This window comes from Mytilus galloprovincialis, chromosome 4, assembly GCF_965363235.1.
Source record: "Mytilus galloprovincialis chromosome 4, xbMytGall1.hap1.1, whole genome shotgun sequence".
NCBI lineage: Eukaryota > Metazoa > Mollusca > Bivalvia > Mytilida > Mytilidae > Mytilus > Mytilus galloprovincialis.
This window is the reverse complement of record NC_134841.1, coordinates 57,412,894-57,427,427: the sequence shown is the minus strand read 5'-3', so window position 1 is coordinate 57,427,427 and position 14,534 is coordinate 57,412,894. Positions and strand designations below refer to the sequence as shown.

Sequence of the window (14,534 nt, the reverse complement as noted above, 5' to 3'; positions counted from 1 at the left end):
AACTAAAGACTGAGCATTACAAACCCAATCTACAATCCATAGAGAAAACTAAAGACTGAGCATTACAAACCCAATCTACAATCCATAGAGAAAACTAAAGACTGAGCATTACAAACCCTATCTACAATCCATAGAGAAAACTAAAGAACCCTATCTACAATCCATAGGGATCTCCTGTGCTGTGGAAGCCAATGGCAAGCACAAATAATAACACATTATAAATACCATGCAAGATCTACATAGGTATTTCTAACAAGATCTACATAGGTATTTCTAACAAGATCTACATAGGTATTTCTAACAAGATCTACATAGGTATTTCTAACAAGATCTACATAGGTATTTCTAACAAGATCTACATAGGTATTTCTAACAAGATCTACATAGGTATTTCTAACAAGATCTACATAGGTATTTCTAACAAGATCTACATAGGTATTTCTAAACATTTCATCACTTGATTTTGCAATATGACAGAATGGAAAGGACAACTTGTATGATGACACTGGAAGTACATTTCCACTTGTTATTAGATTGGCTGCACTGAAATACAAAGATTTCCCAATAAATTAACAATGATGATTTCACATGGGAAATTAATCCAACAAATTTACGCATCTGATATCATACAAGGATGTGTTGTCAAGACATTGTTCATATTGCATCAAAACTAAAAAACTTGATTTATTCGTTTTATATCATACATTTTCATTTTTGTTTCAGATACATCATCATCAACCATGAACACAGAGGTAAGGTTGTTAAAAAGTAGTTTATTATTTAAAAAAAAATCAGTTCAAAAATAGTTCTTCATTCAAAAATAAGTTAAAAATAAAACAGTTCCTCATTTTAATAAAATTCGAAACAAAAATGTGTTATGATTAATTTCAATGTTGTGTGACACTTCTAAAACAAGTGAAACTGAAACTGAAAGCAAATGTAAAGTTACAATATCTGACATGTTAGAAATAATGATACCATTCTTTGAGAGGAATGCAAGTAAACAAAATGTAATGTGTATACATACTTTCTTTCTATATTTGTTTTTCCTTTCTTGATTTACATGTGCATTTTGATACTAAACAATGCATTTTCTTTTACAGAGAGAGTCATTCGGTTATAGTTTTAGTGACAAACCCGGTGTGTCGTTACTTACATTACAAAAAAGTAGTTGGCATACGGAGGCTGAACCACAGGTAAGACATGAAAATATAAAATATAACTTGTTTGAAATAATTTATCTAAGAATTTGACTGTAAAAAAACTGTAGTTACTGATCAATATATTACCATTTTAAACTGTAAATAATGTTAACATGTTTCATATGTAGGGACTTAATTCAAGGGACCATGATGTTTTTATTGAATTGAAAGAAATAAAACTACCCCAAAAAAATCACTCTAGGAAGCACTGGTAACCAATCTTAGTAAAGAATGTATAATTATACAGATCATAAAAGATTTATTAAAAGATAAAATGTATGTTAAACTTGATCAAACATTAATTATAATAATACACGGCTGTGCAGTATAAAGAAATCTTTTTTTAAAGGTTGTGTGTTTTAAGTATATTTTAACTTATGAGAAACTTGAACATTGATGTGAAAAAAAGATACGATTTCAGAATGTGTCTATTGGTCTAAAAACATCAGGTTAATTTTTTGTCCTTCATTCAATGATGAAGTAAGCAATTTATTTAATCATTGATGATATTTTTTTTTCTGTTACCAAAAAAAGAATATAATATTAAAATGTAATGCTGATAGAAGAAAAAATAGAAATGCAAAATTTTTAATTGTTTTACCTTATTTTTGCAGATTTATCCATATGAAACATTAAAAATCACCAATTTTGATTTACCAAGGGATGTAGATTTAAATCGTTTAGAGGTAAGTTTATAGATCCATGTATAGACCTTGTGTTGTTGAGTTTCTAATGATTGTTAATTCCACACTGCTTCACCGCAAAAAAAATTTTGGGATTGTATAATGGTATGATGTTGTCGTCTGCGTCGTCGTCATCCAAAGACACATTGGTTTAGTTTAAGTAAATAGATCTGTATGATTTTTTTTTAGACGGTTAAAAACCACAAAAGGAAGCATGGGATTAATTTAGGGGATGATGGTTCGAACTGTTTTGGAATTAGGGGCCCAAAAGGGGCCCAAAACGAACATATTTCTATTTTCAGGATAATTACTTGTGTATAAATATTTTAATTGCTCTGAAATTGAACCACAATGTTAGATACCACATGTAGAAGGTTAGGATACATTTAAGGGGTTATGGGCCAACAGTTTAGGAATTAAGGGCAAAAAAGGGGCCAAAAACCAGCATTTTTCTAGTTTCCAGACAATAACATGTGTGTAAGTGTATGGATCACTCTTAAATTGTACCACAATGTTCTATATAACAAAGGGAAGGATGGGATTGAGTTTGGGGTTTATTGCCAAAACCATTATGGAATTAGGGGCCAAAAAGGGCCAAAAAGAAGCATTTTTCTAGTTTCTAGGCAATAACTTGTGTTTGAGTGTATAGATCTCTCTGAAATTGTACTACAAGGTTCCACACTACAAAGGAAAGGCTGGAATTGAGTTTTGGGGTTATTGATTTAAGGGGGGTTTCAATAAGTTGGGTTTGAGGATTTTTTGTTTACAATTTATAAACGGGATTCATATTTTTTTTTTCAAAATTTTTCAAACTTTTGAAAAGTTTTCAAGATGAAATTATAATTGCACACTGACAGTAATGATTAAAATTGAGAATGGAAATGGGGAATGTGCCAAAGAGACTACAACCTGACCATAGAGCAGACAACAGCAGAAGGTCACCAATAGGTCTTCAATGCAACAAGAAATTCCTGCACCCGGAGGCATCCTTCAGCTGGCCCCTAAACAAATATATACTAGTTCAGTGATAATGAACGCCATACTAAACTCCAAATTGTACACAAGAAACTAAAAGTTAAAATAATACAAGACTAACAAAGGCCAGAGGCTCCTGACTTGGGACAGGTGCAAAAATGCGGCGGGGTTAAACATGTTTGTGAGATCTCAACCCTCCCCTATACCTCTAGCCAATGCAGAAAAGTCAACGCATAACAATACGCACATTAAAATTCAGTTCAAGAGAAGTCAGAGTCTCAGGGATAATAACAAATTCCTTGGCTAGTTCTTTTAGTTTATGTTTGATACGAGAAATAGGTTTATTGTGGTTATTGTTAAGGTGGCTCAGGCCTTTTTGAAGTTTCTATCAGAAGTGCCGTATTTTTTATTATTTTATTCTTTACAGAAAGTGAATCAAATTTGTTGAAAAAAAATAAGGGGTCACAGACCTTTTAAGCTCAAAATTTTACTTTTGAACAGGTATGTAAAAGGGACCATTTTTCAATGAAATGATAGGGAAAATAGAGGACATATTTTTATCGGAATATCAAAAAAACGTTCTATGACACTTAATCCAAAACTGTAATATAAAAAGCTGAAATATAGCTTCAAAGAATGAGCAAATAAAAAAAATAGGTCACTGATAAGGGAAAAAAATATTTTGGCTTAAAACCCGAATTTTGGTGGGAAAATGGGTGAAATGTCATTTTGACCCTTTAACAAATACGGTTAATGACAAAAATATTCTATTAGTCACATATCTACAATGATTAAACATTTCTAATTAATCAAAATATTTAAAAAAAAAATATATCGAATTTACGACAAATACTTTTGTAATTCATGCGTGAAGTTATGCGCAGTTGAATAGTCCTGAGCCACCTTAAGAGTATATCAACTATGTTCATTACTGAATTAAAAAAAGAGTTTAAAGATTTTTTGTCAGCTTTTTCCCGATTTATCCATTTCAAACAGTAAGTACGGAGTGAGTCGTGGATGATATCACTACATTCATTCCAATTAATAATTGACGGGGGACAATATTTAGGTCTTTAACTGAGGAATGATTTTAACTCTCGGTCTTGAACGATGTTAAGATCTCCTGTTATAACATGGGAAATGGGTCCATAAATGGATTTGGAATTAAATTACATGAAGTAGGTGTATTTTCACTGATATTAACATCTTTACACAATTGGCTATAATTAAACACAAATTTCCGGGTAGATTTCTTGTAAATATAACAAATAAGAGGGAGCTCAGTATTATCAAAATATCCAGGAATTTGTTCTTTAACAGTATGGTCGTTAAAAATACCAGCAATATTTACAAAATCAAAACCTTTATAGCAATAGATTTGTAAGATTTTTGACCACATTTATTTTGTGTCAGAAACTTATATAATGTCTAAAATTTGATCACAATCCAAATTTCAGACAGTATCAAGCTTGAATAATGTGTCCATACTTGCCCAACTGTTCAGGGTTTGATCTCTGCAGTTGTATAAAGCTGCGCCCTGCGAAGCATCTGGTTAATGAAGAGTTTTTGAAACTCACTAAAATGTATGTAAATGCATTAACATTTGTATACACATATCGAGGAAACATCACTCAACTCCAAAGATAGTCCAGACAGTCTGACTTTGTAAAAAAATGTGGAGTAGTTTTGCATGCATAAAAATCTTCACAATTACATATCAAGACCGTATGTAGTAAATTGAAATAAAAACAGCAGTGTACAGCTTCTTACAGTAAATACTCTTACCTGAAAATGGTAACATCTGCTTAAATTGTTACAAAAGTTTTTTATACTATAAATCAGAATAGAGGAAGTAGAAAAATGAGAGATATTGCAGGAGTTCAATTTGATCAATTTTGTTTAAACAGGTATCAATTTATAAATGCTTTTTAGCTAAACTTTTGGTAGACAACCTGTTCAGTTTGTCATAGATACCATTAGATATTGTTTAATATAAACTTAAACTGCCATTTCCTGTGATAATCTTTTATTAACAAAAAATTATCTCATTACAGATACATTTAGATGAAGAAGACTTTCAGAATATATTAGAAGTACCAAGAAATGAATTTTATAGACTGCCTTTATGGAAACAAAATGACATGAAGAAAAAAGTGGACTTATTTTAAATTATCATCCCTAAGAACCATGTGATCAAAATATGACATATCATTGGATGATGGGGTCATGTGATCAGTGATATTAGTAGAAAGATAACTAGTGCTTTTGTACAGTACAGACAATTGGAACCAAGCTTTACCATTTTTCTTATCCTATTGAAAACGTATATTTCTGTCATAAATCATATGTTTTATTTACTGTTTACATCTGCCAGACAGAATATTTTAAAGTATTGCTAGGTTGAAATACAAGGAGAAACCTTGAAAATATTAGTTACTGTATAAATAAAAATTATTTAAAATGTACTGAAAAACAATTGGATATTTTTCAAAAACAAATTACTATCCACAAATTATCTTTTATTGAGAAAGGAGGTTTATGTTATGTTCAGTTCTCTTGACACAAATAGAGAATAACTCCTTGATTTATATAACTGTAGCCAGCCAATTTCGAAGGAGATAAAATTACTCAATAAACCTTGGTGAAGAAATAGGTCATTTGTTTTCAAATGAAACTGTATTAAGATTTTGAATGTTAAAAACCTTAGTATAAAATTTGAGATATTTTTACCACAGTTAAATGATTAGATCTGCTGTTTTTATACAAGTTATTGTTTAATGATAATATATTTATTGTTAGTATTTTTACCTTTTTGACCTTTTTTGTAGTAATGAGTTGTGAGAAAATACTAGGTTGTTTTTAAAAATGTATACAGTACAGGGGTTACTAACTTCCAATGGTTTCGATTTTTCGATGAAATTTTTGACTTCATTTGTTTGAATTCATAGATGGTTATAATGAGAATGAAAAGTTTGATAACAAACTCATTCAGTATATGAAAGTTAAAAAGATGAAATTAGAAGTAAAACATAAGCAGACTAATGATAAATTTCCGTAACAATTCATTATCATAAGGATCTGATAAAAACAAATGGATTTGCACATTGGAAGTATTTGTAAAGGTGATAAAAAAACTGTCAAACCGAACTTACATGAATGTTTGGTGTTAATTAGAAAATATAGGTACACAAGTCATTGTGCCATGCATGAATAACTCTAAATTTTGCTCAATCTAGGATGTTTTATCGAAAACAATTTTCTTCCATTTTTTTCCCGTTCAACAGGAAAACATCAATTTAATAAAGAATTTATGATTATTTTGTTGGGATGAATTAGATTTTTGTAATGGAACATCATAATTCAAATATCCATTATTTGAAGTAGATGTTTGCCCCAATAGTAATATAAAAAGGAAATACAATACAATATTGTGGATACACTATTTTTTTTGGTACCAATTTTTGTGGATATTTGCTTCTTAGTTCATGGCTTTGCAAAAGTATGCAAACCTATAGACAATTTATACTTGTCTACCATTTAAATTTGTAGTGTCCCAATAACAAAAAAAAAGCGATGAAAATTGGTATCCTACGAATAAAAGTGAAACTACAGTATATAAAATGACTTCAAAAGTAAAATCTATAGAAATACAAAATAGTGAAAATTGTTCATGCATAGCATTATACAAGTGTATCAATATTATTTTTTTTTAGTAGATTGAAATACTATTTTGTTATTTGAAATTATTATATGAATTTCTAAATTTTATAGTAGCCTTGTTATTTTGTTGAATATAATTTTTATTTAAAATTTTAGGGTATTCTGCTTGGTTGTATTTTTACCTCAGGTTTACAGATTTTTTTTAAAGGGCTTGTGTTATTTTTATTTATTGTATCACCTCGTAGATTTGGTTGTGCACTTTTAGGTTTGCATCAGTTTTAGTATATTAATAGTTGACCGTATATAAACAGAGATATTTATTAATAGTTATCATGAATCAAAGGGACAGTGGCAAATAGTTTTCTGTAAAAAAAAAAATCAAAACTAGCTCTTTGTTATTACATTTTGATGGTTATGCAAGTATTAAAATAAATATAGATCTTATGAAATCACATATGGTTACGTTTCAATTTTTATCAAATTTTATCAATATTAATAATCATGTCTTCTTTTGTATTGTCTTGAGCAAGATTTTGAATTAATATTAACAGCTTTTCTTTATTTTCTTTAGTACATTAAATAAGATTCAAACCATCTCACAGATTGAAAAATGTTTTTGTATAACTTCACAATATTTTTCATCATTTTGGTATATCAAAATGATGTGAGATTCTCAAATGATTTCTTGATACTTTGACAAGTTTTCAATAACACTTATTACAATGGAAAAGCGTTTGCTTTCGATTTGTACCTCACGTCTGGCAAATGGATATGTTTAAAAATCTTTAAAAAAGACGAAAAATGTCTCCATTGTCAAATTTTGAATACTCCATATGTTAGTCTCTTTTTTGTATGGGTATAGAATAAACATATTAAAGTACAAAACTATAGAGCTTTTATTTAATTGGTAAATTCTATTCAAATGAGAACATCTGAAAAATCCCCAGATAAACTTTTAGCGAAATTTTCATGGAGATGAAATTTTTGCATAATCAAAATCAAATGCTTTGTGCCTTGATAAAAGTTAATTTTGGTTAATCGGTTATTGTATAGAAAAGCTAATGGTCTGTGAAATGTTATATTTATATAAATTAATCACCAGTTTATCATGTCATCAGAATGTGCAATTGTTATTTTATATTAAATGCATGATGTATATAATTGCTGTCAAAAAAAGGTGTGCTTTGTGTATGTGAGAGTGAATATCTTACTTCCTTGTTGGGTTGAGAGTGTCCATATGTTTGTCAAGTGTGAGTTATCTTCTACAAGGTTTTGAGTAATCAGAGCATGCATGTAAAGTAATTTTGTGATTAGATTTTACAGAATGAAAATTTTACTATATGTAATTTTGCTTGTATTATGTTAGATTTTTTTATGTGTGAGGACAATAGTGTTGATTAAAACACTTTCTTCTTTCTCTCATGTCTTCCCCCGTTTTATCCTGTTTTGTCATGTTTGATTTAAGGCTTATAATGAAAGTATGATACTCTCACATTGTTGAATCATAGTAGTCGATTATCTCCCTTTAGTAAAACAACAAAATAAGGGGGAGATAATTTTTGATTGGCCGAAGGCATCATAAATCTGGAGCAATAAAAAGCTGTACATCTCCCTATTATGCATTGAATATATGGAGAGAAATAAATGCAGAAAAGGGAACATTGAGGATTTAGATTTTATTTCTTTGTTAATTTTAAATATTACAGTGATTTGAAAAAAATCTCACAATAGTCACAAAAAATTCTGCTGCAAGTATTTTTTTTATATAGTTGATTATGCTCTGCATAACAATGAAATAATGAGGGTTTATATTGTTTTGTTTTGTTTAAAAAGCAAACAGGGTGTAAATTTACAGACATGTATATGAAGGATTTGTGGGCATTTAACTGTGTAGTCTTAGTGCCCCAGTGAGTATGTACTGACTGTATGAATCAAGCCGTTTACATGTGTTGGTGAATGTATGCCTAATCAATATTTCTTAGCTTAGATTGCAAGATATAAAAACATGTTTTAAAAATATTTACACTATTATGCATTCAGAACATAGCAATTGGAGTATATAAAGCATGTTTTTTGGGTTTTTTTTCTTTCTTTTTATTTTATGAAATTTAAAAAATATGCAGATTGGAATTTGAACCTTGGTTCAATTTTACACGATGAATAATGAATATGCAGTTCAAAATTCTCAACCACGGTTAATATTGATGAGGTTAATCATTAATATGCAGACTAGAATCATTTGCATTAGATATCCTACTAAGGATACCAGTAGAAATAAAAGCCTAATATTATGTCGTGGCTGTGCAATGTTATGTCATGGCTATACAATGTTATGTCGTTGCTGTACAATGTTATGTCATGGCTATACAATGTAATGTCATGGCTTTATAAAGTTGTGTCATGGCTTAACAATGTTATGTCCTGGCTGAACACTAACCAATTTAAGCTAAACTATATGAACAGTGTATTTTATTACAGCATACAAATCATGTGTATCACATAACACTCAGCATATGCAGTTTTGATTTATTTATCTGATATTTAATAATTTTTCTTTTCATCAGGTTGTAATTGTCTCTGATATTTTATATTATTACTATATATTTTCACATAACCAGACTTCTGTTTATAATATTTATTAACATATAGGTCTAGTCAGGTGAAAATGATACAACCTGCTTATAGTTTTTTTTGTACGTTTGAATGTCTTTATGGCTCTGTGCAATGTTCTGTCTATATGACAGATTTTATACATAGATTTTAATGGTGCTTTATTTGTTTGTTGCTAGTTGGTTTGTAGAATTTTTACCACAATTCCAATTTTCATGTTTGATTCTTCACTTCAAAAGTTCTGTAAGATTTGTCTATTGGAATTTGGTGAAAACTTCAATAAAATTTTACATCTCAAATTTATATTAAGTTTTAAATTTTACATCTAGAATTAATCATTTATAGTTTAAGTAAGTTATGACTCGCATGTAAAATTTATCTTATGATTTTTCATTTAATGACTGCAGCCTTTAAACAACACATGCTGAAATAATTTTGGTATAAAAATTATCAGCAGCAAGCCATTTAATATAAGTTATACATCTTCAATTTTCTTATTTTTGACCAGCAGCAGAATTTCTCAAGTGAAGAACCTACATGAAAATACAGTATTTTTCACAAGCCAGTTTAACTTGTGATTTACACTTGACTTTTAGAAGAATATATTTTTCACTTAAGATTATGTATGCTTTTCACAGTGTTTTCGTAAAACACGATGATGTCAATAACAATTTTAAAGTCATAATTTATTATGAATGAAATGTCACAAATCTTTCTTATGAGTTAATGTCCAGAATTTTTAAGTTGTAGATGAACAAATTTAATTACATGTAGGTCCGTCTCAATTTTAGTTATTGTTGATCTAAGTTGTGTTTACCTTTAGAATACAAAAGTATAATTAATTGAAAGTGAAGTCAAAGTACAGATATGAGAGTAGAATTTCCTATGATTGATTTTGTACATTGGTCTGACTGGTGTATAGATGTTGACTTGAGATAGAATGCTTTGAATGATGTAAACTCAGTGTAGGTAATCATATAACCTCACGTTATAAATATGCTTAAAGTTGCTACAAATAAGCAAAATAGAAAAAAAAGAAAGGATGGGAATATATAGGTAGGGTAGTTTGTTTCTTCTTTGGAAATTTAACTGAATTGAAATTCAAAACTTCCAACTATTTGTTGTTATTTCTCTAAAACCTGATAGTTTTGATTTGTCATTTCTTTTTATTCTATGCATTTAAAAAAACATTTTTCTTTTGGTTTTTTTTTAAATCAAAATTTCACTTTTTTTCTAGAATACTGAATACCTGTTCTTCCTATTTTACAAGAAACCAGTATTGTTACTAAAATGCTGGTTCCTTTTTTTGAGTTCTTCCTTACAGCAGAGCAGCATTATATTTTTAGATTAACCACTAGTCAATGTTTATGCCTTCTGTCTCTGTGGTAACCCTATAACTTACACTGGGTTGGTAACTTGTTACAAAGCTATATATAGATGTCTAGCTTCAAACACCCAAATAAACTGGCAAAAACTGAAATTATGTTGTTTTTATTCACATTTTGTAGTAATTGGTTCTGATTTTTTGAACAGGATGTGAAAATCTCTTATGTGCACATGAAAAAATAGCAAAGGAATAGTGCTTTTGTTGCTGTTCTTCATCTAAAATTCACAGTGAGGCCTTAAACACAGAGAAAAAAGCAGTTGTGTTTACTAAGTTTCAATACTACAATACACCAAACAAGAGTGCACATGTTGAAATGTCTTGCCTGCTTTATTTTTTTTTGAATTTATGATAAAAGTCAACAAGTATCACATAACATTATCAATAACGTTAAACCCTAGAAAAAAAATAGGCAATGTCAGATGAAATATGCCAAACTGGCATGTACACCTTACAATCATTGCATACACCATATATAGAGGACCTTTTGCTAACAGTATCTGAGAAATAGACAAAACCACAAAAACAAAACATAGTCTGTTTACCATGAAAATGAGGTCATGGTCACCTTACAATCATTCCTAGACCAAATATAGTTGACATGTTGCTTAAAGTATCTGATAAACTGATGAAGACATGAAACTAAACTGACCTTAAAAATAAGGTCAAGGTCATATGAAATCTGCCAGAAATGTACACCTTACAATCATTCAATACACCAAATATATTTTGCTTCTAGTTAATGAGAAATAGACAAAGCAACAAAATTAACATTGTTCACGAAACTATGACGGTTTTTTTTCAAGCAGTCGCTGAACCTTGAAAATTAGTTTAAGGACAATGGACATATGAAAAAACGTTAACAAATTGTGACATGGATGAAGATTTGTCTCATTGGCACTCATACCACATCTTCTTGTGTTGTTAAAGCATAAAGGTCTTCTACCTTCTGACATATAAAGCTTTATACAAATATTTTAAGCCATTGCCGCTTTGCAGCTGGATTGAAATTCCTATGCAAGTTGTATTTTGAGATGAAAGTCTCAGGTGAGACAAAAAATGGGAGAAGTTCCATAAACCTTTAAAAAATGTATTTGCCATCAACACAAAATCTTCATAAAACAAAACAACATGAAGATATGATATATAGTCACAGCGAGGCTTCCTCGTGAGCATGTGACAGGGTTAAATAACAGGCAACAATAGTTGACTGATATTCAAATAAGGAAAATCTATCTAAAATATACAAATCAGAATAAAAACAAAAACTGAAGGATTTGCATGAACTTAAAACAGAGCTAGACTGGTTTTGTCTAATGAGTGAGTGTGTGAGTGTCTCATGATAGTTAGAACCAGTTTGTAAGATCTCAACCCTCTACCTCTTTTTAATCATCAGTAAACTAAACACAAGGATGACACAATAAAAGAATATTCAAGAAAAACCAGTTCAGGAAAAGCATTTCAATTCTGTTATAAAAAAGACAATGTTTAATACCGGTAATATCCATGTATTCTTATAGTTTCTGAAAGCTCAAAGCTGTGAAACCTGGTGACTCAAATCAAGCTTTAGTCTAGTAGGAAATATAAATCTCTCAAATAGTTACATCTCCATCAAATATTTGTATACATTTTAGCTCACCTGGTCCAAAGGGCCAAGTGAGCTTTTCTCTTTTAGTGTCCATCGTCGTCTTCCATTGTCATTAATTTTTACTAAAATCTTCTCTGAAAGTACTAAGCCAAACTTTGCCACAATCATCATTGGGGTATTTAGTTTTAAAAATGTGTCCATAACGGGCCAACCAACCACCATGGCTGAAAATAGAACATAGGGGTAAAATTGTTTATCAGGTCAAGATCAATCTGCCCTGAAATTTTCAGATGATCCATTGTTGAGTTGTTGCCCCTGAATTGGTAATTCAAGGAAATTTTGCTGTTTTTGGTTATTATCTTGAATATTATTATAGATAGAGATAAACTGTAAACAGCAATAATGTTCAGCAGAGTAAGATCTACAAATAAGTCAACATGACAAAAATGGTCAGTTGACCCCTTAAGGAGTTATTGCCTTTTATAGTCAATTTTTCATAAAATTTGGTAGTCTTTTACAAGAATCTTCTCCTCTGAAACTATTAAGACAAATTTAACCAAACTTGTCCACAATCATCATGAGGGTATCTAGTTTTAAAAATGTGTGCAATGACCCCTACGGCGAACCAAGATGGCAGACTTGGCTAAAAATAGTACATAGGATAAAATGTAGTTTTTGGCTCATATCCCTGAAACCAAAGTATTTAGAGCAAATCTGACAAGGATAAAACTGTTAATTATGTCAAGATCTACCTGGCCTGAAATTTAGACCAATCAGGCAACCTGTTGTTGGATTGCTCAACCTGAATTGGAAATTTTAAGAAAATTTTGCAGCTTTTGGTTATTATCTTGAATATTATTATAGATAGAGATAAACTGTAAACAGCAATAATGAAGGGCAAAGTAAGACCTACAAATAAGTCAGCATGATCAAATAGTCAATTGACCCCTTACGGAGTTATTGCCCTTTATAGTCAATTTTTAACAATTTTCATAACTTTTGTAAATTTTTAAAAAATATTTTCCACTGTAGCTACTGGGCCAAGTTCATTATAGATAGAGATAATTGTAAGCAGCAAGAATGTTCAGTAAAGTAAGATCTACAAACACATCACCATCACCAAAACACAATTTTGTCATGAATCCATCTGTGTCCTTTGTTTAATATGCACATAGACCAAGGTGAGCAACACAGGCTCTTTAGAGCCTCTAGTTTTAATTTTTATGCCCCACCTACGATAGTAGAGGGGCATTATGTTTTTTGGTATGTGCGTTCGTTCGTCAGTCTGTCTGTCTGTCTGTCCGTTCGTTCGTCTGTTCGTTCGTCCGTCTGTCCCGCTTCAGGTTAAAGTTTTTGGTCAAGGTAGTTTTTGATGAAGTTGAAGTCCAATCAACTTGAAACTTAGTACACATGTTCCTTATGATATGATCTTTCTAATTTTAAAGCCAATTTAAACTGTTGACCCCAATTTCACGGTCCACTGAACATAGAAAATGAAAGTGCATGTTTCAGGTTAAAGTTTTTGGTCAAGGTACTTTTTGATGAAGTTGAAGTCCAATCAACTTGAAACTTAGTACACATGTTCCCTATGATATTATCTTTCTAATTTTAATGCCTAATTATATTTTTTATCCAATTTCACGGTCCATTGAACATGGAAAATGATAGTGCGAGTGGGGCATTCGTGTACTTTGGACACATTCTTGTTTGAAACATCACTTTACCCTCTTTTTAGCCCCCTATGACAAAGTCGAAGGTGACTACAGGTTTGCACTCTGTTTGTCTGTCTGTCCATCTGTCAGTCATCTTACAAATATGTTTTCCACACTTTTTATGCCCCACCTACGATAGAAGAGGGGCATTATGTTTTCTGGTCTGTGGGTCCGTGCCTTCGTTCGTCTGTCCCGCTTCAGGTTAAAGTTTTTGGTCAATGTAGTTTTTGATGAAGCTGCTGTCCAATCAACTTGAAACTTAGTACACATGTTCCTTATGATATGATCTTTCTAATTTTAAAGCCAAATTAGACTTTTGCCCCCAATTTCACGGTCCACTGAACATAGAAAATGGAAGTGCCAGATTCAGGTTAAAGTTTTTGGTCAAGGTACTTTTTGATGAAGTTGAAGTCCAATCAACTTGAAACTTAGTACACATGTTCCTTATGATATGATCTTTCTAATTTTAAAGCCAAATTAAACTGTTGACCCCAATTTCACGGTCCACTGAACATAGAAAATGAAAGTGCATGTTTCAGGTTAAAGTTTTTGGTCAAGGTACTTTTTGATGAAGTTGAAGTCCAATCAACTTGAAACTTAGTACACATGTTCCCTATGATATTATCTTTCTAATTTTAATGCCTAATTATATTCTTTATCCAATTTCACGGTCCATTGAACATGGAAAATGATAGTGCGAGTGGGGCATTCGTGTACTTT

General features: G+C 30.7%; 1 protein-coding gene across 4 annotated transcripts in view; it reads left to right on the top strand.

Annotated features, from left to right (window-relative positions):
* Window positions 1-10,610, top strand: part of LOC143072514 (uncharacterized) — a 76,370-nt gene extending 65,760 nt beyond the window's left edge. For all 4 annotated transcript variants that reach the window (XM_076247472.1, XM_076247469.1, XM_076247474.1 and 1 more), the window contains 4 exons: window positions 724-752; window positions 1,104-1,196; window positions 1,817-1,888; window positions 4,915-10,610. In XM_076247472.1, coding sequence (XP_076103587.1) covers window positions 724-752; window positions 1,104-1,196; window positions 1,817-1,888; window positions 4,915-5,028 — 308 coding nt within the window. In that variant the 3' untranslated portion in view covers window positions 5,029-10,610. The remainder of the gene's footprint in view (window positions 1-723; window positions 753-1,103; window positions 1,197-1,816; window positions 1,889-4,914) is intronic.
* Window positions 10,611-14,534: the final 3,924 nt, after the last annotated feature.